We start from the raw sequence: 27,122 nt of genomic DNA on the forward strand, positions 1-27,122 counted from the left end.
ATTTAGAATGATGAATCAGGGAACAAAGAAAGTGGTTAATAATTTTAATAATAATTAATTCACCTGTACTCTACAAAGTATTTTCACAGGCATCATATTTGATCCACATAATTTTGGGAAAAATTATAACTATGTAATTACAATTCATCTTTGAATGATGTGGGGTTTAAGGTTGAAAATCTGCATATAACTTTTACTCCCTCAAATCTTAACTAATAGTTTACTGTTGAGCAAAAGCCTTTCTGATAACACTAAATGCTTGAGTAACATGTATTTTGTAGATTATATCTTATGCCATATTCTTACAATCAAGTAAACTAGAGAAAATCTTTTTAAAGGTTTTTATGTTTGTTTATTTTGAGAGAGACAGCACAAGCAGGGGAGGGGCAGAGAGGGAGAGAGAATCTCAAGCAGGCTCCAGCCTCAGAGCTTTCTGTAGTAGGCGAAATGAGAAAGTTCAGCCAGAAGGGTTTCTTGATCTTCAGTTAATGTGCAAGGGGAGGCATCCCCACCCACTGAAGTTAACCCATTTCCAAGCACCTCTATATCTTTTTTAAGTTCATAAGCATGTGCATGAATATGGGAGAGGCAGAGAGAGAGAGAGAAGAGAATATCCCAAGCAAGCTCTGCACTGACAGCACATAGCCTGATGCAGGGCTTGATTTCACAAACTGTGAGATCATGACCTAAGCTGAAATCAAGAGTTGCACACTTAACTGACTGAACCACCCAGGTGCCCCTGGCACTTGTATTTCTTAATCTTTCTTCCCTCCTTATCTCCCACTGTTAATCTTTTTTTTTAATTTTTTTAATGTTTTATTTATTTTTAATACAGAGAGAGACAGAGCATTTGAAGGGGAGGGACAGAGAGAGAAGGAGACACAGAAACAGGCTCCAGGCTCTGAGCTAGCTGTCAGCACAGAGCCCGACGCAGGACTCGAACCCAAACCCACGAACGTGAGATCTGACCTGAGCCGAAGTCGGAGGCCCAACCGACCGAGCCACCCAGGTGCCCCTCCCACTGTTAATCTTTTGACCACACTAACAGATGTAGGAAATTGTGAGGAAGTGAGGACAAGAGAATCTAATTTTGATGCAGGTCACAGACCTAAAAAAAAGAAGACACTGGTCATTAGAAAGAATGATTTAGATGAAGATCTGGTAACAGAAGTTTAAGGACTTAAAATTTCTCCTCATGCTCCCAGAACATGGACTCATTCTCAGTATTGGCATTTTTTAGTGTCCGTGTGCCAGGTACACTAGGGATATACCAGTAAACAAGACAGAGTTCCTGTTCTCAGGAGACCTGAGTCTGAAGGAAGCTGAAATTAAACAAGACACCATAACAAGGATGATGTGAGAAATAGACTACAGGATCACAGGTTCACAGCAGGCCCACCTAACTTAGTCTAGACATAGAGAAGAAAGTCTGGAACAAAGTGAGGATTAGGTTGTGATCTGAGGAAGGATAAACACTTTAACCAGAAGAGGGAAAGGGGCAGGTAGCTGTGGAGACCATGGGGAAAAGAGTACATGGCAGAACTTCAGTATGGCTGGAACACTGTGTGCATACACTGCTGTAGGGTATTGGAAGGAGGGCAGCAGCTTAGAGTAGAAAAGAATGGCAGGAAATAAGACAAGAATTGGGCAGGGGTGAGATCACCAGGTAGGGGAGGTAACCATTAAATCACTTACAATTCAGTTTAATAGTTGACGCTGAAGGGTACCTAATCTAGAGAATGAATCCCCATTCTATTATAATGTCCTGACTCTCTGACAAGGTTTAAAAGGCTCCTCAAGATAGAGCTCTCAGCCTAGTACTCCAACTTCAAACTCTTGATTCCCTTCCCAGAACTCTAACTTCCATAAATGAGTTTCTATAACCCACTCTCAGGCTTTTGACGTGCTCTCTCTTGGCCCAAACACTGCTTCCTTCCCTTGCATTTCACTATTCATTCAGGCCTCATACATCATGTTGATAACGTGTAGATTTTATCCTAAGAACAACCATGTGGCTTTTAGACACTTCAGTAAAATGACAGATTTCTATATTAGAAAGATCATTATGGCTGCTGTGTGGAACATGAAATGAGGAAAGGGGTGGATGGAAGAAAACTAAAGACTGAAAGACCAATTAGGATGCTTGTCGCAGCAACGCAGCCCAATAAATGTCTAAGGAAAAAGCAGTGGTGAAAGGCTCAAGATATTTAAAACGTAAAAGTTTTAAGAACCACTCGTTCAAGATGGGGATAAAAGTGGGGAAAAAGCCAAGGATGTTCCTTGGGTTAGCTACAAGGCAAAAAAGTTTTTAACTACTATGCCTCCTCAATTTAGTTGAATCCATATTTATTACCTAATTGCTAAACAGGATAGGAATTTCAATTAATGGACAGAAAAAAACATAATCTAGAAGACATATATAACAAGTGCCAAAATGTCTGCCAAGAACTAGTAGATGAATTCAGAAGAGACTGATGAGGACTGAAAATAATTCGTGGAATTGAAATTGAGTCTTGAAACCTATAGAACTTCCATAGAGAGGAGATAAAAGATCTAGGGCTCTGCTCTCCAGTAAGGGAACCACTAGCCACATTTGGTCATGAAATAATGAAACATGGCTACTCCAAACTGAGATGTGAGTTAAGTGGAAAAAACACAATGGATTTCAAGATTTAAAGAAAAAAGGATGTAAAGTATCACATTTATAAATATTGATTACATGCAGAAACAATATTGCTGTGGATATACTGGGCTACATACAATATATTACAATTCTATTTACAATTCTATTCTACAACCTATTTGATTTTACTTCTTAAAATGTGACTACAAGAAAACAAAGTCACAGAGTTTCACATTATATTTCTATTGGCAGTTTTAGTAGACACAGCATAAATGAACACAGATGAACTTGGTGAATTAACCTAATCGGAATGTAGGCTTAGGATTCACAAGAGAAAAATCAAACAGGGTTGAAGAGAAAGGAAGAAGGCAATATGCAGAAGTGAAAGGGTCTTCGGACTGAATTCTAAATAGGTCTTGGGTTGCCACTGAACATTCTTGAGCAAGGAAGTGCCATTTAGAAATTAAAGTGATATTTGAGAAAGATTTACCTGCCAGTGAGATTCTACCAGTTTGGATGTATGGACGGAAAAAACCTGTTGTAATGCCCTGATTTTATGGAGTTGTTACTCGTCATCATTTGGATCTTTTTGTTTAGTCCACAATTTTTTTTACCAAAAGTCAACTTTCCTGTGTGGAAGACAAGGTACTGACTAATCAATACAAACACGCTGGTTCACCATAAATTTAAAAATTGGGCGTATAGGGAAAAATACAACATTTTATCAGCATAAGTATCACAAGCGATCTTTCCCGAGGATCTAATCACTCACATACAAAATGATTATGTAAATATGATAAATGCAAAGTGAATGCCTGGAGCTTTTGGAGCATTTCAAAAGCCATCATGGTATCAAAAGACTATAAAACACACCCGTAGACACAGGAAAAAAAGCACATTTTAGGTAGATTCAATTATTAACTTTCAGGAAATAGCTGGGTATTATTAACCTAATAGGAAGAGGAGGACTTTGAAAAATCCACACATACGTTTCCGTGATTATTTTGCAATTATCTATTGATTACCAACATGATTTCCAGGCACCTCTCGAACCCCTGACCATTTCTCTTTGCAATCACTCTTTCTCTACTTTGTTATCACTTCTTCTCTACTTTGTTCCCTTTCCCCAATCCAGAGCCAGTTCCGAGTATTTCAGAAAGTTCGGTAGGCCTCGCTCGGCGGTGCCTGGGCCACGTGTCCGCCAACCCGGGGGCCTAGAAAGGCGGATGGAGGGAGACCAGGCGCCGCCGGGGGTTGAGGAGGCAGCCGAGAGTGACGCGGGACGCGCCTGTGTATGCACCGCAAACTCCAGGCCGGAGGGGGCAGGGAGACCCCGGCATATTCCCGGGGATGCCTGTTACTCACCCTCAGCTGTCGCCATTATCCTAAGAGCGCTGGAGTCAGCGGCCGGGCTGGGAGCAGAGGCAGGACTCTGGAAAAGAGGCGTGGTCAGAGAGGCTCACCCGGCAGGGAAAAGAGGGCGGCCCACAGACACACCCCTGGGCAGGCCTGGTATTCCGGAGCGTCGACACACTCTCTCAGCTAGCCACAGCCCCGAGGGAACACCGGTCGCCTCAGCGGCCCCGGAGGAACTTCGACTCCGGGAGCTAGCTCTACCCCCCGAGGCTTCCCGCCGCGCAGGCGCAGAGACACAGGCTGCCCCCCACCCCCACGTCACCACCCCGCGCGGGCGAGGTTCCAGAAGAGGCAAAAAGTGGCGCGCACTGGCGGCCCCTCCCGATTCTTCAGAGGCTAGCTGACCGGCCCCCTTCTCCGCAGCTAGAGCGGTTCATAGGTTGGAGCGTACCAAGTAATGATGGCCGGGGGAAAGCATGTGAGGAGGAGCATACAAAATTTACATCCTCTGGGAGAGAAATGGCGTTAAACCTACTACTTTCATCACCCTAATCTTGGATGTTGGAAAATAACGGAGATTTCCACGTGCAGCAAAAGTAGTTTCCCGTAGGGCTCCAGCAGAGGACTAGCTCCACCCTGGGCGTCTATGACTCCTCCTTTCAGCCGCGGAGTCTCTAGCCCCCTCCACGCTGATTGGTGGATACTGAGGGGGCTGGGCAGGGTGTCGGGGGGCTAGCTAATCACGCTGACTTTGGGAAGCGCGCGCCGACGCAGTAGCAAGGGTCGTGCGGCTGGGAAGGAAGCGAGCTTCTTAGGCGTAAGGGCCGAGCCAGCAGTTGGTTGGTGCTCAGGCCCCTGCCGTGGCGGCAGGTCCCTCCACGTGCTTTCGGCAGCGACATGGAGCTGGAGGAGTTGGGAATCCGAGAGGAATGTGGCGTCTTCGGATGCATCGCCTCAGGAGAGTGGCCCACGCAGCTAGATGTACCGCATGTGATCACTCTGGGACTTGTGGGGCTGCAGCACCGGTGAGCAACCGGCTGGGGGGTGGGGGTGGCGGCGCGTGTGCTGCTTCTTCAGCACAAGCGGTTTCCCGCGGCCCGTGTTGGCGATCTCGTGCGCGCCTGAGGGCCAGGAGGCCAGACCTCTGCTACCTGGATTGGTATCTGCCTGTGGCATCGACTCGGTGGCCAAGGCGTGCGCGGGCACCACCTTGCATCCCTGGACTTGCTTCTCCTCGCTCAAGCCCTAAGGGTCTTTAGGGGCTCCCCTTCTTCTCCCTGCGTGCACCCTTCACGAGTCTGGCCAATTTATAAGGCTCTGGTTCTCTGGGGGTTAGCTGGGTCGAGCTTCTCTCCGACTGCTTGCCCGTTTTAATCTTACAGAGCCTGGAGCTGCTTTTGAGAAAGGTTTGTGTGGGGTAAGTGCTGGTCCAGGACCTACGACACCTTGAGGTGTTCGCGCGGAGCCTTCAACCCACCACACGCTTTTGTTTGCAAGGGTAGAGCTATTGAGCAGATTGTAGATTTGAATGAAATCAGAGCTATGAGAATTTAGGAGTTCTAGAGTTCATACCCCTGGAAATAGCTAGTCGGTATACAAAAGAAACTCCCCGTTCTAGATCTCATGCAAATTAATTGAAAATGAACCAGTCACAGGAAATAGTGCATCTATCTGCAGAAGATTACCTTCAGATAATGAAGGAAAAGGTTGTAGTAAAATGCTAAAAAGTAACTCCCTTCTTTATTTAAAAGGGAGCAGTTCCTTTTTGACAAGATATATACTGATGTTGAAAAATTGATAGATTCCTTTGAGTTAAAAAAAATAACGGCTTCTGTGAGGTTTCCTTTTTTTACTACCTGGAATTTGATATAAATATAGATTTAACGTTATCACTGAAAGTATTACAGAGTTTTCATAAGGCAATAAGTGCAGCAACAACTTTTAGAACAGTTAAGGCACTTGGCAGTAACACTTATCAGCAATCTGGGAGCAACAAGTATAAATGCATTACAAATGATTTGCATTCCCTCACCAAACTTGAATTGTAAGTAGTCTTTTTGATCTTTTCAGGATCACAATACTTGAGTTTTAGTTTCACATCTTGTGTATTCCTCCTTAAATGCTGAGAATAACTTAGAGTCTGGCATGAATCAAAAAGAATATTTTTAACTTGAATGACTCTAACTGGGATACTTGTGGGTTGACCCTAATAGAAGTCTTGTTTTAAAATACTGTATGGTTTGTTTGGGGGATTTTTGGAGAAGATTAGATCTAAGATCCAAGGAAAAACTAAAATCTACTTATATGGTAGTGCACAGCAACATTAGTTTGTAACATTCTTAGGACAAGTTATTGTGCAGATTCTGGAGGTAAGAGGTGTACAAAAACTAGGGATCTTTTCAGAGTTGCCTGGCAGTCTGTGGGAGACAAATGAACTGACCTTGATTTTTAAAAAATTATTTACTTTTTAACTAAAATAACTCGGAATGTTCATCTTCAGTCTCTCCTTTAAATATGTGCTGGAAGAAAAAGGGCCTTTTTAAACAAGTGAATACAACTCGATTCCTAGGTACGTGCACTTTTCTGCAGTTGCTTTTATGTGAAAACATGATGCAATTAGACAATACAAGATAAGAGCAATAAAAATGTAATTATATGATAATAGAGCAATAATAAATGGAGTCTATGAGGCTGCTCATTGACCAAATAAGTCTTTGTTACACTGGTTTTGAAGGTTGACCTTGTGATGTTTTCAATAACCGTGGCAAGAAACCTAGTAGCTTGGGGAACAAATGTATTAATGGAAAACTATTTGTTTAAGAGTTTCCTTGTGTAGGCATAGAATCATTAAGGTGCACTGAGGCGGCTGTTTGTCTTCCATAATTTTATCCAATTCAAAATTTTGACTTAGCAGAAGTTCTTACCCTCTAGAGGAACTGGCTCTGGAAGAATGCCTCCCTCATGTCTTGAAGGTAAAATCTTCTGCTACTTTGAACTAGTAAGTAGGGCTCAGGGATTAAGAACTGATGTTTATCTGTGGCATTGAATCAAGGAATATTAGAACTGGATGCCTTAGGTTATCGTAGCTTAATATGTAGTAGTTAGTCATGTACACTGTACACTGGCAAGTGGTGGTCTGTTGCAGAGGTCTGTACCTCCTCACCTCCTTCCACTCAATAGTTCGTTGTTTTAAAACCACAGTAACATGATTCTATTGTTGGGGGGGGGGTTTGATGAAGGAATTTATTTCTTATGCATTATCTTCTTAAATCATGGAATCCAGAAGGTGAGATTGCTATCACTTTTGCATTGCATTTGTTTCTGGTTTTTTTTTTTTTTTTTTTTTTTTTTGTCTTAGACATAATCTAATCTAAAAAATTTAGTCTTGGGGATAATAGAGTACCTGAAAGTTACAATATTATGTATTTCATGTAAAAACAAATAGAACATCAATCACTAGATTGTCTTGCACTGGATACCTAATCTAGATGGGTTCATCCAGAAGCACTTCTTTCCAGTACTTCTGGCTATTTGCAGATTTATTCCATAGTTCTACTTTCTGTCAAGGGGAATTTTAGTTTAACATTTTCAGTGGCCTTGTTAGCTGTAAACTGTGTAACTGTATATTCATGCCACATACATTTAATCACCACGTGCTTTTTCAGTTCTAAAAACTATGGTTCAGTGGTTTGCAGAGTTCTGAACAGACCACACACATCTTTTTTAGATCAGACAGTTTCGTGTTTAGGGGCACCTGGGTGGCTCAGTTGGTTAAGCATCTGACTCTTGATTTCACCTCAGGCCATGATCTCAAGGTTTATGAGCTCAAACCCTGTGTCAGGCTCCATGTGCTGACAGCTCAGAGCCTACTTGGGTTTCTCTTCTGCTCCTCCCCCACTCATGCTGTACTCACTGTCTCTTTTTTTCAAAATAAATAAATAAACTTAAAAAAAAACTTCATGTTTAAACCACAGGCATGTTTTTTGGAGGCTAGAATGACATGGACACATTTTGAAGATCCCATAAAAGGAATTACTAAAATTTCATAGATTTATCCCATGAATCAAGTAGTTAGCCTTTTCTTGGTTAATTAGGAGATGAAAACGCCTGCCCTTTCAGTGAATTATAATTTCCCTGGGTTAGGAATTGAACCCTACAACTAATAAACATTTTCATACTTCTAAAAATTTTGAGATTTACCTGATGAAGTTGGATCATGTAGGTCTCCTGTCTGTAGAAACATTCTGTAGAATCTTTTTGTTCTGTTATGCTTTGAGGAAACTGATTTGCAATGATCTCAGGAGCAGTTTTCTTAAGAGATACAGACACTGGTTCTGTAAACAGAGTATATAACATTATCACTGGAAAGGCTACTTGTGAGAAAGACAGATGCACTCAGACAACCTTTATGAAATTAGTTTCCATTTATCTTCATTTAGTTTGGAGTACACAGGAATAGGTTGTCAGAGAACTTGCTCTGAGTTGCCAAACTTTATTTTGATATTCATCTCTTAGTAATAATGACCAAATATGTTATATTTCTATAGTTTTCCATACCTTTGGTTGGGGAAATGACTTGTGTTAAAAGTGTCCGTGCTAATTTTTCCAGTCTTTGGTTTTGAAAGACTTTAACTCAATTACTTTTATAATTTAATGATTCTCAGTTTTCAGTCATAAGTATTTTCAGCTTTTCCAGTTATAACTATTATTTACAACTTTTGCTTTTTGCATTAATTTGAAGCAGAATTTGTCCCTAAAAGAGTTTTGAAGTACCACTGCTTTGTCATTCTGGTCAATATTGGAAATAACATTGAGACTTGAAATCTAGTCCTAGGTTTCCTAGCAATATCAGCTTAAGCTTGGGCAAGTACCTAACTTCTAAGTCTGTGTTCTCTCATTCGTTGGGCTAGACTTATGTACTTAAAGGTTCAGTGGGCAAAATCCAGTGGGTTGGGAATGATATTTTTCTGTGGTTAGCCCTTAGCAGTTTTCCTTTTTAGTAGCATATACCCTATAGGGCATCAAGAGACGGAAAAGGTCTGGCAGCTCATTTTATTCTCCATTTTGAACTTTAGGTCCAAAAATGGAGAATCATATTTTCACTTCACTTGAGAAAAGAAGGGTCATAGAGAGTAGGGAGGTTCCAGTTATTATCAAATACTTTATTTGAAAAAGACTTAAGCTTCTATTATGTGTGTGTGTTTGTGTGTGTGTGTGTGTGTATATATATATATATATGTGTGTGTGTGTGTGTGTATATATATGGCACTGTGGTCACTACTAGGAATACTGTACTGCACAGGGTAGATGTGGTCCCAGGGCCTTATAGAGGGGCAGTGTTAGCCAGATGGTTAAAGAGCACAGACTTTTCTATGCCTCAATTTCCTCCTCTATAAATTGGGTATAATGATAGCACCTATATCATAGAGTTGTGGTAGGAAGTAAACACATTAATATATGTCAAGTATTAGAACTGTACCTGTATATATGCATACCCCATGACCCTCTGTCTGACTTCTGGGTATATACTCTATAGAAATGCATACATATGTTTATTGGAAGATAGGCACAAGAATTTTTATAGCATTATTTGTAATAGTCCCTATCTGGAAACAACGGAAATGTCCAAGAGTGGAATGGATAAAGAAGGTAGTGGTAAGTATATTCATATATGGAATATTTAACAAGTAGTGAAAAAGCAGACTCCTACTACAAGTAAAATTGTGGATGAATCTCACAGTGTTGAGTGAGAGTAGCTTGACATTAACACATACCAAAAAAGCAAGAACATCTTGTATGATTCCAAATTTAATCTATGGTAACAGAAGTCAGAAGAATGATAACCTTTATAGGGCTAGCAAGATGATTAATGACTTGGTGTAATGTTTTATATCTTGATTTGAGTGGTAGTTGTATGGGTGTGTTCACTTTGTAAATATTATGCTCTTCAACTTTGTATATACTCAAAATAATTTTATGGATTACAAATCTATAAAATGCTGAAGTTGGATTGTTCTAAGGATTGAGAGGTGTGCAGTGGTTTGCTCTATGTTGAGTTATTAGGGTCAAAGAGAAACTAGAACTCAGGTTTTCTGAGTCTCACTCCACTGCTTTTTCCTTTATTCTGCATTTTTTTCTTCTTTCATGTGTTATACTACCTTGTATTACCTTTTCTGATAGCTATAATGAGTCAGTTTGGAATTATAGCTCACATAATTAATTTGACTCATTTGTAAAGTTACTAAAATGTTACATCTTTAGAGAAAACTAAAATTCATGACTTACTACTTTGTGAGTTGTTTTCCTTTTCTATCCCAGTCTTCTGATAGCAGTCTTTCAGATTGTCATTTAAAGGCTCATGATGAATGGACAGTTGTATAGAACTTTCTGACTCTGGGAAATTTTCCATTTACTCTGTTACTTTCACTCTTAATGAGCTATGAAAGAAATCATTGCTCAGTCTTTTTTGGTCTCACACAGCTTATAAACAATATATTTTAGTCTAAATTGTCAAGGACAGGAATAAATATCTTTTATCAGGAAAAAGCAATGGAAGTTTTTTTCAGTGTGGAAGAACTTGGCATTTTCTTAGACTCTTACCATCTTCATGTGCTTTTCTCTTGATGCTCAGAGTTCTTGGGTTTTTGGTATGACCTTCAAATAATTCTTAAAACAAAAGAACATAGGAAAAGAATCATCATATGACATTATTTTAAAAAAATACTTCAAGATTTGAGTTCACTAAAATAAGAACATTTTAGCAGTTGGACAGATGAGAATGAATTTAAGAATTAGGAATATTTGGGTATAAGTTTTGGAAAGAAATTGAAATTCTTTACTTAAATTTTTTGGGTCATTTGAACATATAATTGTGGAGGGTTTTATTTTTGAGGAATTTTTTATTATGTTACCATGCAAAGAAAAAGTTAATAGAATTTTTATTTTAAGAAGTCAGTTTCAAGGTTACCATGTTTCCATTTGGCAGTTCTGAGAGCTGGTCCTCTTAAGATGCAGTCAACTTCTTCATAAAATCTCATTTTTCTTTGAGGGTTGCCATTTTTCTTTTGTAAAACTCTGTATTCATACTTTAAATTTTTGTATTTGGTACGACATTGTTTCCAGTCTCTGTCTATTCCAAACTGCATTAGTCTTCTGGCAATTTCCTCAAATATTTCTTTGTTTCTTGTGGCCCTTTCAAGCATTTGCTTAATTTTTTCATCAGACCATATGTGTATAAGCGCTCTGACCTCATTGTCACACCAGTGTTTTCCAGCCTCTGTGTCGCTCACTGTTATAATCTGTAAATGATTTTTAGCATCTTCTAAAGGAATATGATTACCTATAAATCAATGTGATTTACAATTATACAGACTTATAGATAAATCTTGTATTTGAATGTCATTCATCTAAAACAACCTGGATTGACATCAAGCACTGAGAAATACAATCATTTCAATGTGAGGGTCAAAACTCTTTCATATGTTCATATTCAAATAATGTATTTTAAAAATTCTAAGGCAGATTAATCTCCAATATTGGTGAGAATAATTTAGCTGCTTTTCATCAATAGGTAATCTTCACTGGATTTTTACAAATAGGAGAGTCTTGGTGTAACTTCTTAAACTGGTATATATTAGCTTTAAATACACACAAAAAATTTTTAATGCAATTTAGACCCTGTACCTGACCCAGTGATACTCTGTAGTGTTGTGGGGCTGCCCACCTCTTCTGAGGCTGTACTTACAGTGTCTTCCTCTGTCAGAAAACAAAGAAAAGAGCAGTTTATATTTGTTTTTCACAAAACTCAAACTTACTTTTGCAACTGAAGATTATACTGAAAAACTAGTAATGCTGGATTCCAGGATGAAAAGTGTAACCTCATAGCCAAGAACATTTGTCATCTCTAACCAAGTTTTAAAATGCCTTTGTAGGATTCACCACCTTGAAAATCTTGGCGTATTCTGTCTTAAAAGTCCCAAGGCACAGTATGCAGTATTTGGGAATATGATAGCACTTTTAATTTTTTAACGTGTTTCATTGTTATATTTTAATGCTTGACAAACAGCTCTTACATCTTTTCCATTTGATCATCGTTGTAACTGAGAATGATCCTTATTGCAATACATATAAATAGAGGAAGGACCTTAAGATTAAGTGGTCTTGGGGCACCTAGGTGGCTCAGTCACTTAAGCATCTGATTTTTAATTTCAGTTCAGGTCATCGCCTCATGGTTCTTGGGTTTGAGTCCCATGTGGGGTTCTGCACTGACAGCATGCAGAGCCTGCTTGGGATTCTCTCTCACTCTCTCTCGGCCTCTCTCCTAACGCCCCTCCCTCATTGCCCCTCCCCCACTCATGCTCTGTCTGACTCTGAAAATAATAATCTTGAAAGATTAAGTGGTCTAAGTAATTTTCATGTTGAGGTTAACAGCAGACAAGTAAACATTTTAAGGAACTGATGGTTCTGAGCTTGATAAATATGCATTTATTGTAATGTAGCTCTGTACACATAGGATGTTTACAAGTCAGCTGTTTATAGTTTAGGGAAAGCTCTTCCTCTTAGCCATATGTTGGATTGCTGTATTGATGCTATGATAGTATTCTTTCTTCCTGTACTTTCCTATATACTGGGATATTATTAATTTTTTTAATTTTGGGCACCTGGATGGCTCAGTCCGTTAAGTGTCTGACTTCGGCTCAAGTCATTATCTCATCATTTGTGAGTTTGAGCTCTTAGAGCTTGAATCCTCTGTCTCCCTCACTCTGCCCTTCCCCTGATCATGTATGCTCTCTCTCTCTCTTGCTCTCTCAAAAATAAAACATTAAAAAACATTCTGTTACTACTATTGTGTGTGCCATTGCTTGTAATGATTGTTACTACATCGTGGTTTTTTTTCATTCTTTTCATTATGTATGTATTTTTGAGAGAGTACGAGCAGAGGAGGGGCAAAGAGAGGGAGACACAGAATCTGAAGCAGGCTGCTGGCTCTGAGCTGTCAGCACAGAGCCCATGGTTCAAATCTATGAACCACGAGATCATGACTTGAGCCCAAGTCAGATGCCCAATGGACTGAGCCGCCCTGGTACCCCTAGTGGTTATTATTGATAGACAAGCGAGGCCAAAGGTGGCTAGGGGGCCCATAAGCTTATGCAGCAATACCTATGTGGAGATTTATATGAGGATAGGACCAGATCTTCTTATTTTAAGGACATGTTTGCACAGTGAGACTAGAATGAATTTTAGCTTATATCAATATTAAGACCTTCAATAACAGCTTGTATTTTGGAGCCACAAAGGCTACCTAATAGGCTACCTTTTTTTTAATTGAAATTTTTATTGAGACAATTGTAGATTCACATGCAGTTTTTAGAAATAATAGAGATCCCTTCTACACTTGGCTCAGTTTTCTCCAATGGTAACATTTTGTTAAACCATAATATACTAATACATGAAGGATATTGACATTGATACAGTTCACTATCATTCAGATTTCCCTTTTTACTTGCACTCACTATGAGTTAAACATAATGTGTGTGTCATATTTTGTAATAATTTTATTACCTTGTAGGTTCATGTTTCCACCATCAAGGTCAAGATGTTGGTTTCCAACACCATAAGGATCCCTCTGGTTGCCCTTTTATTTTTTAAAGGTTGTTTATTTATTTTGAGAGAGAGGGTATGTGTGAGTTGGGGGGAGGGAGAGACAGAGAGGGAGAGAGAGTACTAAGCAGGCTCTGCACAGACATCACTGTCTGCGCAGAGCCCCATAAGGGGCTCCATCTCATGAACTGGGAGATCATGACCTGAGCCCAAATCAGGAGTCAGATGCTTAACCAATGGAACCACCCAGGTGCCCCTGGTTGCCCTTTTATACCTAGACTTACCTTCTTTCATCTATACCTAAGCCATTCTCCCACCCTTACCCCAGTGACTATTCTTTTGAGAGCACAACTCCAAGGTAAATTCTGGCAAACCTTATTTAACCAGAATCTGAATTTATAACATTTTATCTAAGTGACTAAAACCATCAGTTCTAAGTTCAGGCACATTTCCCACTTCTGGGTTATAGAAATATTTGCAGGTATTAGGTGTCCCATAGAAATTATGAGTAGTTAGTCCCAGAAAAGAAGATGTCATATTGGAGAGTGGTGGTGTGGAAATCCTTAAACTTAGCATATTTTAAGAAAAGAGAAGCATTTAGTTTTTATTATGTTTCTACCCCAACTGAAAAACTGCCACTCATGTCTCACCATCAGGTACTACCTGGAGTTAGTATCAGACTCTACAGCTTTAAGGGCTCAATCTTGAATAAAACTGCCCTTACATCAGATGCCAGCCACAACTCCAGCTGACTGGCTGCAAACTTGGGATGCCATAAGCCTCTCAGGTTTGAATTTTGCTAGAACAACACCTAGAACTTAGGAAAGTCATATTCTTAGGATTACAGTTTTATTATACAAAATAGAACTCAGGAACAACCAAATGAAGATCCACATAGGGTAAGGTCTGGGGCTCTAGGCCCCAGAGTCTCCATGCTTTCTCCCTGTGGAGTCCGGGCCCATCACTTTCCCAGCACAGAAATGTGTTCACCAACCAGGAAGCTCTTCTAAGCCAGTTTTTATTGACATGATTGATTATGACATGATTAATTAAATCATTGGCCACATGATTGAACTCAGTCTCCAAAGTTACTTCCCTGCTAGAGGTCAGGTTGGCCTAAAATTCCAACCTCTTACTCACAAGGTTTGTCTTTATGGTGACCAATCCTATCCTGAAGCTCTTTAGAAACCTTGGATCACCTCATTAGAATAAAAAATTCTCTTTGACTTCAGCTCCAGTCGTGATTTATGGTTGGTGAATGGCAGCGCCACCTCTGGCTCTCAGTGGTCTGCACAGAGTCCACTTAGGATCCTCTGTCCCACTTCATCTCTTCCCCTCCCTGCTCATGTTCCTGCGCTCTCAAAGATAAACATTAAAACAAATTTTAAAAAGAATAAAAAAGACTTTCACTACTGGAAATTCCAAAGGTTTTTGAAGCTCTGTTGTCAGGAACTGGGGACAAAGACCAGATTTTAATTTTTTAAAGATTTTATTTCTTAAGCAATCTCTCGGGTCACACCTTTGTAATTATCAAGTTGCCTGATATGTAAATTTATCAGCTTATCTAGATCTGAGCTCTCTTTTTTTCACACTTCTAATTTTTGGGTTTTCTGAAATTTTAACAATCACATCTTTATTGGGTTCTTCTGTTGGATTAAAAATTGAAGGGTTCTCAGTATTATGGTTCATGTGATGAAAGTACATTGGCTTATAATTTTACTGCTAAGATTATCCAAATTGTGTGCAAAGTCTATAAAATTGATTAAATATTTAATTTTGAAGGAAATTATTTCCAGTTTTCATTTTAATATAAATAAACCAAAATAAATGAATTTGGAAAAAAAAAGGTTGGCAGAGCCTCTGAGCTACTAACAATAGATAATTTAGTGCCCTCTGCTGGCCAGCACATTGTTAATTTTCGTGTTGGTTTTTTTTTAATGTTTTTTATTTATTTTTTGAGAGACAGAGACAGACAGTGTGAGCAGGGACAGGTCAGAGAGAGAGGGAGACACCGACTCTGAAGCAGGCTCCAGGCTCTGGGCTAGCCATCAGCACAGAGCCTGACGCGGGGCCGGAACCCACGAACAGTGAGGTCATGACCTGAGCTAAAGCCGGATGCTTAAACAACTGAGCCACCCAGGCGCCCCAATTTTCGTATTTTAATTTTGGAGATAAGTTTTACCACATCCAAAAAGAAAATAGATTGTTTTAAGATTCTTCCTAAAAGACCAGTGTAATCTTTCACTTGTGATTTTTAAGCTGATGATAAAGAATGATCTCCACTAGAGTGTATATGTGGGTGCATATATGTATCTGTTTCCACCCCTCAGAGCCAGAAGCAATCTACCTTTGACTACCTCTACTAGAAAGCAGTGACTTGCAAGAATACCCAAATATTGAAGTATTCCACCTCATATAAATAGGCACTGATACTGGAGATGAATTTAGTCAATTTTAGGTCTATTTAGAAGAGATAGGTAATGCACAAGATTGTCAAACACAGATTTCTCTTCTGGCAACAGTCATTTTCCTGGTAACAAATTTGATTGCTTTTTATCCTCTCTTGCCTATGCCTCAGATGGGAAGAAAAATAAATTTATTTTAGATCCAAAAAGTAGTTATTCAATTTTCATGGGCCATATTTCTTTATTGTAATAGGTAGGCATAGCCCATGAGTTCTGTGATTCTTCCCGGTGATTAACTTCTTTCATATGGCATTAGTCATGCACTTTTTAAAGTGATAATTGGAATTGGGTGTTTTTTCTTCCCTAAATAGAATCGGTTTGGATTTTATATATTACTTTCTTCAGCCCTCTGCTGGTCTGAATCTATTTCATAATTTTTTTTTTTTTTTGAGAGACAGAGAAGGACAGTGCAAGCAGGGAAGAGTCAGAGAGAGAGGGAGACACAGAATCTGAAGACAGGCTCCAGGCTCTGAGCTAGCTGTCAGCACAGAGACCGATGCGGGGCTTGAACCCACAAACCGTGAGATCATGACCTGATGAGCCGAAGTCGGACGCTTAACTGACTGAGCCACCCAGGCGACCCTGGTCTAAATCTCTAAATATGATAACCTAGTTGTGTTTTTCAACCCTGGCTGTACATGATGATCTTCTATAAAAATACAGGTACCTGGTCCCATCCTATAACCTACACTAGACCAAATCTCTAGGAGTTCTAAATTGGGAACTAATTAGTTATCTAGAATCCAGGAGGTCCACAGCTCTAGTTAGATTTTTATTTGAAATAAGAAAGAATCTCCTGGCATACATTTAAGATGGGGGGAAAATTACTTTTGGGAGATCAGTTTTATGATGAAGGGTCAATGTTAACATTATGGGCCAAGAGCAACTTAGATTACAATATTTCATTAGTAGAATATATAAAATTAAAATAAAATGACCTCTACCTATTTTTACAAGAATGTTTATCACTTTATTGTGTTTCCATTTAAAAAGATTTTTTAAATATCCATTTATTTTTGAGAGAGAGAGAAAGAGAGGGAGCACCAATGGGGGAGGAGCAGAGAGAGAGGAGACACAGAATCTGAAGCAGAGCTATCAGTCAGGTCCCATGTGGTGCTGGAACCCACAAACTGAGACCATCACCTGAGCTGAAGTTGGACACCCAACCAATTAAGCCACCCTGGTGCCCCTGTTGTGTTTTCATTTTCTTTCAAAGAAAGAATATTTGATGTGAATTTTTTCCTGAAGATAAATATCCATATCTTTATACCTTAGTACAACAATCTTCTAGATAGTGAAGTGGCGATTTGTGCCTCAATAGTTGTGCATTGTGGGTGTGCTTAAAGTCCTTGCCTGTTTAAATTTTTTCTCTATGTATGTAGCTGCTGGGATTCTTATGGGTTTATACTTTTGCTTTTATTTTCATGGGAAAATTTAAAGAAGTTAATTTCTAGAATGTCTAAATATTTCCTGTTTCATATTTTCTAAACATATTCCAAATTAACGTATAAGTATACCAGACAGTTTATAAAAACCCTCTCAGTTTATATCTGGCTGAATGTTTTCCTTTCACATATAAAAAATTATCTTGAGGTATTGTACTTAAGTGAGTCCAGAAGAGTAACAAGCTAAAATCTTCTGAATGCCAAGGTTCTTAACTTTTTCCATGGAAATATTTCTATCTCATTAAATACAATCTGATTTTAACTTTTTTTTGTTTTTTTTTAACTTTTAATGACAAGGGTCATTTCTGTGATGCCCTCAGAAACCTTAGGAGCACAGAGTTTTGTTTACCTTTGTTATCATACCCCTAGTCATCTGCGTGTTCCTATCTATTAGTCACCTTAATTTCTCCCCATTTTCACCTTCCACTGTTCTAGCAGCTTTCCACTGAGCTTTTTAATCTACCATATCTGATAAATCAAAAGTTTGCCAAGAGTGTGGGGAATTTGATAACCTGGTTTGTTAATCAACATGATCTTTACATTTTCCAAGGCTGTATGAATCTTTGAACTATGTACAAGGTGTGTGATGGCTAGGCTTTTTCTTGGGGACCTGGTGATCCCCCATCCTCCATTTTGGTTGTGTAAAAGGCAAACAGTCAAATAGAAAGAGCTCACTTTGCTCCATCCCATTAGTATTCTGTACCATAGGGCAGTATTTCTTAAACTTCAGCATGTTTAAGTTCCCAGATGATGCTGATGCTGCTACAATTTGAGAATAATAGCCATAGGGAATGTTACGTAATTAACAGTTTTCACCTTCTATTTCTGCACTTTGTAAATATGAGTATTATACTTCCTATGTTATAACCTTACATATGTTCTTATAACATGTTACAGTATTTTAGTTATTGTAGCATCTTATTATGTTATTATATAAAATAATCATAAGGGCCCCATCCTTGTGACCTCATCTAAACCTAATTATCTCCCAAAGGTTCCATCTCCAAATGCTTTTGCACATGTTGATATGACTTTAGTGGTGACATATTTCAGTCCATAGAAGAAGCATTAATAACATCTTACGTATTTCTTCACATACACAAAACCAAAAAAACATTGTTTTACCTGTGCCAGGACTTTGTTTTACTTCTCTCTCTCTTAGGTCTTCTGACATATAACTGACCAAGTCATCTTCAGCTGCATCTCCATCAATGACTGTGTGAACATGGTGGGATATATGGTGGTTTGGTTTTATTCACTTTCAGGATCGTGTTTTAAAAACTATTATGTTATTTTCCCTTTTACAGTAAACCAGGTGCTAAATACTGTAGTTGTTTCCTTTCCTCTAGTTTAGATTCCCTACTCTTAAAAATCTTTCAGTCTTAGGTCCCTGTAGCTATCTGATGTTGTAAGTCTCTAACTACAAACTTATAACTGATGGAATTATCATTAGTTGCAATTGCTGTATGAACAGAATCATGCCGCTGCTGGTGGGCTACTTTATCGCTAGTCATTTTATTTTTTATGGGATGGATGTATATAGTTCTCTAGCAGACCAGTTTCTTCTCCACCAGCAAAAGATTTTAGTACTTCTCACCACCATTTCTCAGTCCTAACTCTGTCTTCCCTTTCTTTCCCCTAAAAACATACTTACAATCTGAGAATTAAGACTGCATTGTTTAAGGCAGATACTAAGATCTAGAAACTTTATGGTTAGTAGAAGTCTTTAAGAACATTTTGTCAAGTGCAGAGGAGATACTTGGTTTAGGGTTCCACAAAGACTGAGCTAGAACTTGGATTTCCTGACTCCCAGTCTAGAACTCATTCAATTTATTTCATGCTATCATAACTTTGTGTGTATTGTATTTTAACCCTTTGGGTTAAACTCATTTTAAAGCATTTTATGATGTGTCCCAGAAGAATCACACTTCAAAGACCTTCTCCTGGGTTTTGTATTCTTCTTAAGTTCTTTAATGCCCTTTTTCTTTTCACTCACAATTTTACCATAGTTGATGTGAAAACTTGCTTTAATTTCTGCCATCTAGAGTTGTATTTTTACTTTATTAAAATTGTAGAAATCAATTTTATTTCATCATTTTGTATAACTTTGTACTATTCTCTATGTCCTGGAGGAGATCGATTATGCATTAAATCTGTTTCATGATAAATTCAACAATTAGCTTATTGAATAACATTTAGTGAAGGCTATTTAACTTATTAGATTATAAACATGTTATCATGCTACTGACATTTTTATATAATGTAGCCTGATGTTAAGATTACTTTTCTTTGTCTTCCTACCTGTCCAGTCCTCTTCTGTTTTTACATTGGCACGTCCCTTAGCTGGTTCTCCATCTTGAAATTCTTGTTCTGATGTTTCTGTTTTATTGTGTCCCAAAATGGCATCCAACTCAGTAAAAAATTTCATACTCTTAGTTATGCCTTGGTCTTGAGCCATTCTTACAATTTTATATTCATGTTTTAAGTTTTTGTACTTTGTTCTGCACTGCTTCCAATCTCTCTCTATTCCACATTCTTGAAGCTTGGCAGCAATTTGTTCAAATATCCTTTTATTTCTCACTGTTCCCTCTAGTTGTTGTTGTATACTTATATCAGACCAGATGCCTATTAGAGCCCTGATTTCTGGCACAGTCCAGTGTTTTCCTCCTTCATTTGCTACAGTTGGAATAAAAGTTGGATTAATAGGGGGCTCCATAATTGATGTAGAGTTACCTGTATCAGGTGGGAAGGGAAAGATACATATACATATATATATATACACATACATATACACACACACACACACACGTTACATACATAAGATAATAATTAGATGCAACCTTAATAAAGAAGTTTTCTCCATAGGAGATGGAATACAAATCATAGCTTAGCTTTCCTCTGAAACTAATGGATAAATAAAGTACAGAACTTGAATCTGTTTGTTATGATAGTAACTGGCTTTAATTGTTTTTAATTAGTCATATTTTGATCATCTTTTTTCTCTATCATTTCTTACTCCTCCTTCCCACTCCTTTTGTATGTGGTGTGTATTTAACTATATAGTGAACAGTGAATATATAATTTTATAATATTTACTTGTAGAAAGTAATACAATTAGAAAATGGCTCATTGAGAACAGTTTGTTTGCTTATTTATTTATTTATGATAGAATAGGTGAGAGCAATTTATCTCTTTCTCTTTCTTTTAATCTAATGATTTCCATTGGCTACATATCAGTATCTCCTGGGGAGATTTTATAAATCACTACTTCACTGCTACCTCCACCCCCTCGTTCCCAGATTGTGGTTCTAGAGTACAGTCAGGGTTGAGAACTAAGACTATTCATGAATAAATAGTCTGGAAGAGGCATAGTATAACAATTGGTACTTCTTACTTCTCATGAAAATAAAAGATATTCCATTGGTTAAAGACCAAATGTCATTTTAAGTGAAGTATTCTTTTAATGCAAGGAAATGTGCCAGAAATCTCATAATGCCTTAGGCAGAATGTCCCCACTTAGAAATCCTAGCATATTACCTTCCTGTTAGATCTCTCGTACAGTTTTGCAACCAATTTTATGGTAATGCATTACTTGAAGTTATATGAGTTATTTTAACAGCCACATTATCTTGTGTTTTTCTCAGATTTCATGTTTATGTTTAATAAAAAGGTAGTTCAGGGTGCTTGGGTGGCTCAGTCAGTTAAGCGTCTGGCTTCGGCTCAGGTCATGATCTCACAGTTTGTGGGTTCGAGCCCCGCGTCAGGCTCTGTGCTGACAGCTAGCTAAGAGCCTGGAGCCTGCTTCCGGTTCTGTGTCTCCCTTTCTCTCTGACCCTCCCCAGTTTGCGCTGTCTCTCTCAGTCTCTCAAAAATAAATAAAGAACATTAAAAAAAATGTTTTAATTAAATAAAAGTTCAGATATCAGCATCTATAATGTAAGTCATTAAAAACCACTTTTAAGCATTTGCCTGAGGTATAGGGAACTGTTTTTATTTTGTAGTACATTTAATGTCTGTTTTGAAATGCTTTTCACTATTTTTCTTTACTTGGATTAACAACTTTCAATAAAAATTTAGGAGCAAAATGGGGATTTATATTGACTTTAATTTGGGTGAATAAAATCATCTTTGACCTCATTATTGATTTGATATTATTTACTTTCACATGTAAAATTGTGTTAGACCTCTGGCATGCTAAAGTGCTTTGTTCATTAAATAGTAAGCATCTACTATGTATGATTTTGACCCTATATTCCATATTATATTTAAAGAGTAAAGGTTACAAATTTAAAAGCTAATATTTCTAGGCAATTTACATTTTGTTGGAGAAATCATTTATTTTTAAAAATGATTTTTTTGCAGTATAGATTTGTAAAATAATCCTAAGTATTTCTATCAGGAAAAATCATCCATTTTCTCAGAAACCAATCTTACTTTCCAATTTGGAATATGATCAGTTTCATTGTATTTTTGACCCACCATACTATACCTAGTTCCATTGGTCTGATGTGAGAAACCAAAAGTAAAGGATTTCCTGGAAGGTCTTCCTTATCTTCTAGTGTAACTGACATTTTACCTGGAAAAAGAACAAAATTCCTTTTAGAGTAAGTTTTAGGGAAGATAAAAATTGAATTATATGACTAATAATGCTAGTAGCTTGAGCTGAATTTGATCATATTCATGAAAGATTATAGATTTGTGATAGATTTTTATGTGATTTAAATACTGCATATTTAAATACTGTACTTATCTATATAAAGAAAAATTTAATTTCTTAAAAAGAATTTTTTTAAATTGTATTCAATTTTTGAGAGACAGAGACAGTATGAGCAGGGGAAGGACAGAAAGAAGGAGACACAGAATCTGAAGCAGGCTCCAGGCTCCGAGCTGTTAGCACAGAGCCCAACACGGGGCTCAAACAAAAACAGATCATGACCTGAGCCAAGTTGGACACTTAACCAACTGAGCCACCCAGGTGCCCCCAAATTTAATCTCTCCCATTCCATTGTTACGGTTCATTTTGAACTTTCACTAGTTTTGTTTGCTAATTTTATGTTTCTAGAGATGATTGTGGTTCATTTTCAAAATAAATTATATTTTTTAAAAGTGTTCTTTAATTTTGTATTTTAGGTACTTTTAACATAATAGGGATTTGATAAGTGATACTAATAATGTAAAACAGAGGGAGGCCCTGTAATGAGATAATCCAAAAAAACTTGGTTTATTTGGCATATTTGGTCATATAGCTAAAATGTATATGTATCTTTTATTTTTAGCTGATTGGTGCATACTAAACTTTCTAGAAATTAACCTAAGTTATGCTTTTTTAAAAATTTTTTTAACATTTATTTATTTTGAGAGACACAGACAGATCATGAGCAGAGGAGGGGCAGAGAGAGAGGGACACACAGAATCTGAAGCAGGCTCCAGCTGAGATGCCAGCACAGAGCCCTATGCGGGGCTTGAACCCACGAACCATGAGATCATGACCTGAGCTGAAGCCAGACGCTCAACCAACTGAGCCACCGAGGCGCCCCTCTAAGTTATGCTTAAATGGACCAAGGAATGTGTCATTTCAAAGAACCATGCCAACCTTGAAAAATGAAAACTGTACCTTGATCTTCCTGGATTCATAGGTTGGGTGTTTTCATAAAATGAGGCACAGGGTACTTTTTTGTGTTTTTTTGTTTTTTTTTTCCCCCCCAGAGAGAGAGAGAGAGAGTGCAAACTCTTGGGAGAGGGTCAGAGGGGGAAATAGAATTTCAAGCAGGCTCACCACTCAATATGGAGTGTCTGGGTCTGTCCCACAACCCGGAGGTCCTGGCCCAAGCCCTGGTTGAGTCACCAACTGAATCACCCAGGCGCCCCCTAATTTGCTAGTTTATTATCTGATTTAGGACCTAGTTTTGTGTTTGTTGAAAACAGCCTGAAGCCCAAAATATTGGTAAGCTTGATAAAGAAAAGCTTTCTCCCCAACTTCTTTGGGAGTATTTTTTTCTTAGGTTGATCATTCCTAACTTAATTCCCAAAATCGTATGCAGGGGCCCCATGCCCTGGAGATTGTAAACTGAAACTCTGAAGTCATTACTCCTGATGCATTTGTATCAAGTTAAGAGGAGGGAAATAGAGTGGAAATTTGGTTACTGAAATAATGTGATTCTGCAGTAATAGTAGGCCAAAGGTATTCTGAAGTTGAGGATGATTATTATAATTTCCAGAACATAGGCCTCTTAAGAGTTTGTATTTGAATCCTTTGCCAAGGCTCAGTCAGGCTACCTGCTGCCTAACAGGGAACTCTTTCCTTACCACTTGCATGAGGTTGATTCCAACAGTGGAAAAGGCACATTTCCTTTTCTTTCCTTCCTTAGTTTACCATATACCAATAAAAAATCTGCTGGCTCCGCCATAGAAAAACCAGAAGACATAAATGAATCAGATCAAAAGTAAAGGAGGACTTTCTAAGCCTTAAAAAAAAAAAAGACTGATTGCATTAAGAACTTTAATCAAAACTTTTTTTTTTTCATCAAACACTGATTACATTGAAAACTTTTGAATTCTGTAGATCAAATAAAAATCAGCCAAAATTATAAGGCAAAAAAGATCATGCGGTTTCTAAGACCTAAACTGATGTAGTTTATAAAAGTGAATAAACATATAGAAAACTGTTCCATAGCATTAGTAATTAAATAAGTGCAGAGTAAAAGTTATCAATTGTATACACCATTATAGTAGGTTAAGTAAAATACAGTTCTTTTGGAAAGCATTTTTTTAGCACTGTTTCAAAATAATCATACCCCTCCTGACCAGTAATTGAACTTCTGATAGTCCATTCTAAAGTAATAATGTTAAACATGGACGAAAGGTATTGGTTGTAGCGTCATTTCTCTAAGGAGACAAAGACAACCTGTTATATGCACTCAAATATTATAGAACCATTAAGTAACATTTAATCCTGAGTTGTAATTAATTCTGGGTATAATTTCAAGGTAATTTTTAAAGTAAACAAAATGCTAAAGTGCTTGTAATTTTATAATTTAAAAAGTTTACCCAGTGGCATTGTAGATGATGTGTAGGAAGGGGCTGATCAGTTAAGGGGCTGATGAAGTTCTGCATGGTGGTAATGAGACTAGAAGAGGGGAAAATTTATGAAACATGTCAGATTGTGTTAAGGACTTAGTGATGAAAGGTCAAGGATATCCCAAATGTTTAATGTTTATTTAAGTTTATTTAAGTGATTGCAAATACAATGGCATAGTAAGGTGGAGGAAATTTGTAGGAGAATCAGTTCTGAATGAGGGAAGAGAGTATGGTTTTAGAATTGGAGGGTTTGAGATATCTGAAACATAAAAGGTTCAAAAGTAATTGTAGGCCGTTTGCTTATGAGTGAAAATGGGGAATTTGGAGCCATGAGGGCACCTAAATGGGTTAGAAGGAGAGCCTGTCAAGCGGAGGTTACACACACACACACACACACACACACACACACACACACACGATGGGGGTGGGGCGGACAGATAAGTGAGGGACAAAAATAGTGGAGATTTAGCACCCACATCTTCATTACACCAACCTCCGGTTAAAATCAAGGCATTTCATGGGGCACCTGAGTGGTTCAGTGGGTTGAGCGTCTGGCTTCAGCTCAGGTCAGGCTCTGTGCTGACAACCAGCTCAGAGCCTGGAGCCTGTCTTTGGATTCTGTGTCTCCTCCTCTCTCTTACCCTCCCCTGCTCACATTCTCTCTTTCTCCCAAAAATAAATAAAACATTAAAAAAAAAAGCAAGGCCTTTCAGAAGTTGAGTGATTTGCTTATAATTAATCAATATTTAAATACTGAAGAGTGCAGGGTCATTAATCAAATACAATAATGTTTACTGATTTTGAGAGAGCTGTCTGAGTGCGAGCAGGGGAGGGATAGAGACGGGAAGAATCACAAGCAGGCTCTGCACTGACAGCTCAGGGCTCGACCTCAGGAAAGTGTGAAATCATGACTTGAGCCAAAATTAAGAGTCAGATGCTTTAGCCTACTGAGCCACCCAGATGCCCCCAAGTTACTGCTCTTTAACTTGATAGTGACTGCAGAGCTTTCTCAGAATTTGGTATAGTATCAGAAATGTAAAGGGAGTATTTTAAGTGAAGTGGATTTTTTACCAAATGATTTATTATTGAGTTTTACACACGAAGTTCAGATAACCCAAATTAACCTAACTTCAATTTCTGTCATTGTTCCCCCTTTCTCATTTGGTATCTTTGTTCTACCACTTACCATTTTCTGTTAAATTTATTCATGACACCCTCCTTTCTGAGGTTACAAAGCATGTAGCTCAGTGCTTTGCACATGATGTACACAGGCAATAGGTATTGGAGATTTTGAATTGAACAAGTCTGCTCCTAAAAATAGCATCTGTAAGACTTTTGCTATGGGAGAAGTCTCATTTCTGCCATTGCTTTCCCCTTCTTCTCTGGTGATACAATCAGCTTCCATAGACCGTGAGCAAATCCTATGTAAATAGTGTTGGGCTTAATAACACAGCAGGTCAAGAACCTTATTTTAATATCTAAATCATTTAATCATAAATCATTTAATCAAATCTATTTTTGTTTCACTTTTTGTTAAAGGGAGCTGTTCTTCTAAACAAGTAATGAAGAAGCTGTTGATTAGTTCCTAGAATTTTAGTCCTTTTATTGGTTAATTTAGAAAAATGGGAATATAAATATAGAGCAGAAAGTTCTGTCTTGTTTGGAGCTATGGGGAAACGATAGTGGAGCAATATACTTGCCTTTTTTTTTCTTTTGCCACACTTAAAATTAAAAAAAATTTTTTTAGCATTTATTTTTGAGACAGAGAGAGACAGCATGAGAAGGGGAGGGGCAGAGAGGGGGAGACACACAGAATCAGAAGCAGGCTTCAGGCTCCGACCTGTCAGTACAGAGCCCCAACCCACAAACTGTGAGACCATGACCTGAGCCAAAGTCAGGTGCTCAACCCATTGAGCCACCCAGGTGCCCCACCACGCTTCAAAAATTAAAACCTAAAATGTTTAAAACCCAATCCATTTTCCACAAAACATCAGGCATGCTTAAGGAACAGTTGGTATTAGCAGTTAATGTCATTTTAATGTTTTTTCCCCCCAGTATTTTACAGATTTAAAAACTGGAGGTATGGGGCTCCTGGGTGGCTGAGTCTTAGGCGTCTGACTTCAGCCGGGGGTCATGATCTTGCAGTTCGTGGGTTCAAGCCCTGCATCAGGCTCTGTGCTGACAGGTAGCTCAGAGCCTGGAGCCTGCCTTTGGATTCTGTGTCTCACTCTCTCTGACCCTCCCCTGCTCACGCTGTCTCTTTCTCTCTCAAAAATAATTAAAAACATTAAAATTTTTTTTTTAAAGTGGAGGTATTTAATTTTTCTAAGTTTTTACATTGTGTAAAATACTGTGACAAGTCAGTTGTTTTTCTCAACCCCAATATTCCAGGCTATGTTTATCATAAGGACTCAGAAGTCCTGTACTGTTACAGTTTGTTAGGTAGAAACAAAAGAAATGCTACTTTTTCTTTTTACCTTCAGCGGTCTCTGGAGCTGTACTTTGGCTCAGCGTTGCCAGGCACCTGCCATTTGCATCTTCCTCTGTTAATTGGGT

General features: G+C 38.2%; 2 protein-coding genes across 3 annotated transcripts in view; one reads left to right on the top strand and one right to left on the bottom strand.

Moving 5' to 3' along the window:
• The window catches only part of PAICS (phosphoribosylaminoimidazole carboxylase and phosphoribosylaminoimidazolesuccinocarboxamide synthase), a 28,758-nt gene extending 20,560 nt beyond the window's left edge, over nt 1–8,198 (bottom strand). The window contains exons 1-2 of one of the 2 annotated variants that reach the window (XM_029945550.1): nt 8,180–8,198; nt 3,989–4,055 (exon numbers count right to left, since the gene is read on the bottom strand). In XM_029945550.1, the coding sequence (XP_029801410.1) occupies nt 3,989–4,055; nt 8,180–8,197 (85 nt within the window). In that variant the 5' untranslated portion in view covers nt 8,198. Of the gene's footprint in view, nt 1–3,988; nt 4,056–4,430; nt 4,534–8,179 lie in introns of those variants that run through there. The other variant, XM_029945546.1, reaches the window with a different exon arrangement.
• PPAT (phosphoribosyl pyrophosphate amidotransferase) overlaps nt 4,719–27,122 on the top strand; it is a 37,291-nt gene continuing 14,887 nt past the window's right edge. The window contains exon 1 of the mRNA XM_029945538.1: nt 4,719–5,004. Coding sequence (XP_029801398.1) covers nt 4,877–5,004 — 128 coding nt within the window. The 5' untranslated portion in view covers nt 4,719–4,876. The remainder of the gene's footprint in view (nt 5,005–27,122) is intronic.

The sequence above is a fragment of the Suricata suricatta genome, chromosome 1 (genome assembly GCF_006229205.1).
Source record: "Suricata suricatta isolate VVHF042 chromosome 1, meerkat_22Aug2017_6uvM2_HiC, whole genome shotgun sequence".
In the NCBI taxonomy this organism is placed as follows: Eukaryota; Metazoa; Chordata; class Mammalia; order Carnivora; family Herpestidae; genus Suricata; species Suricata suricatta.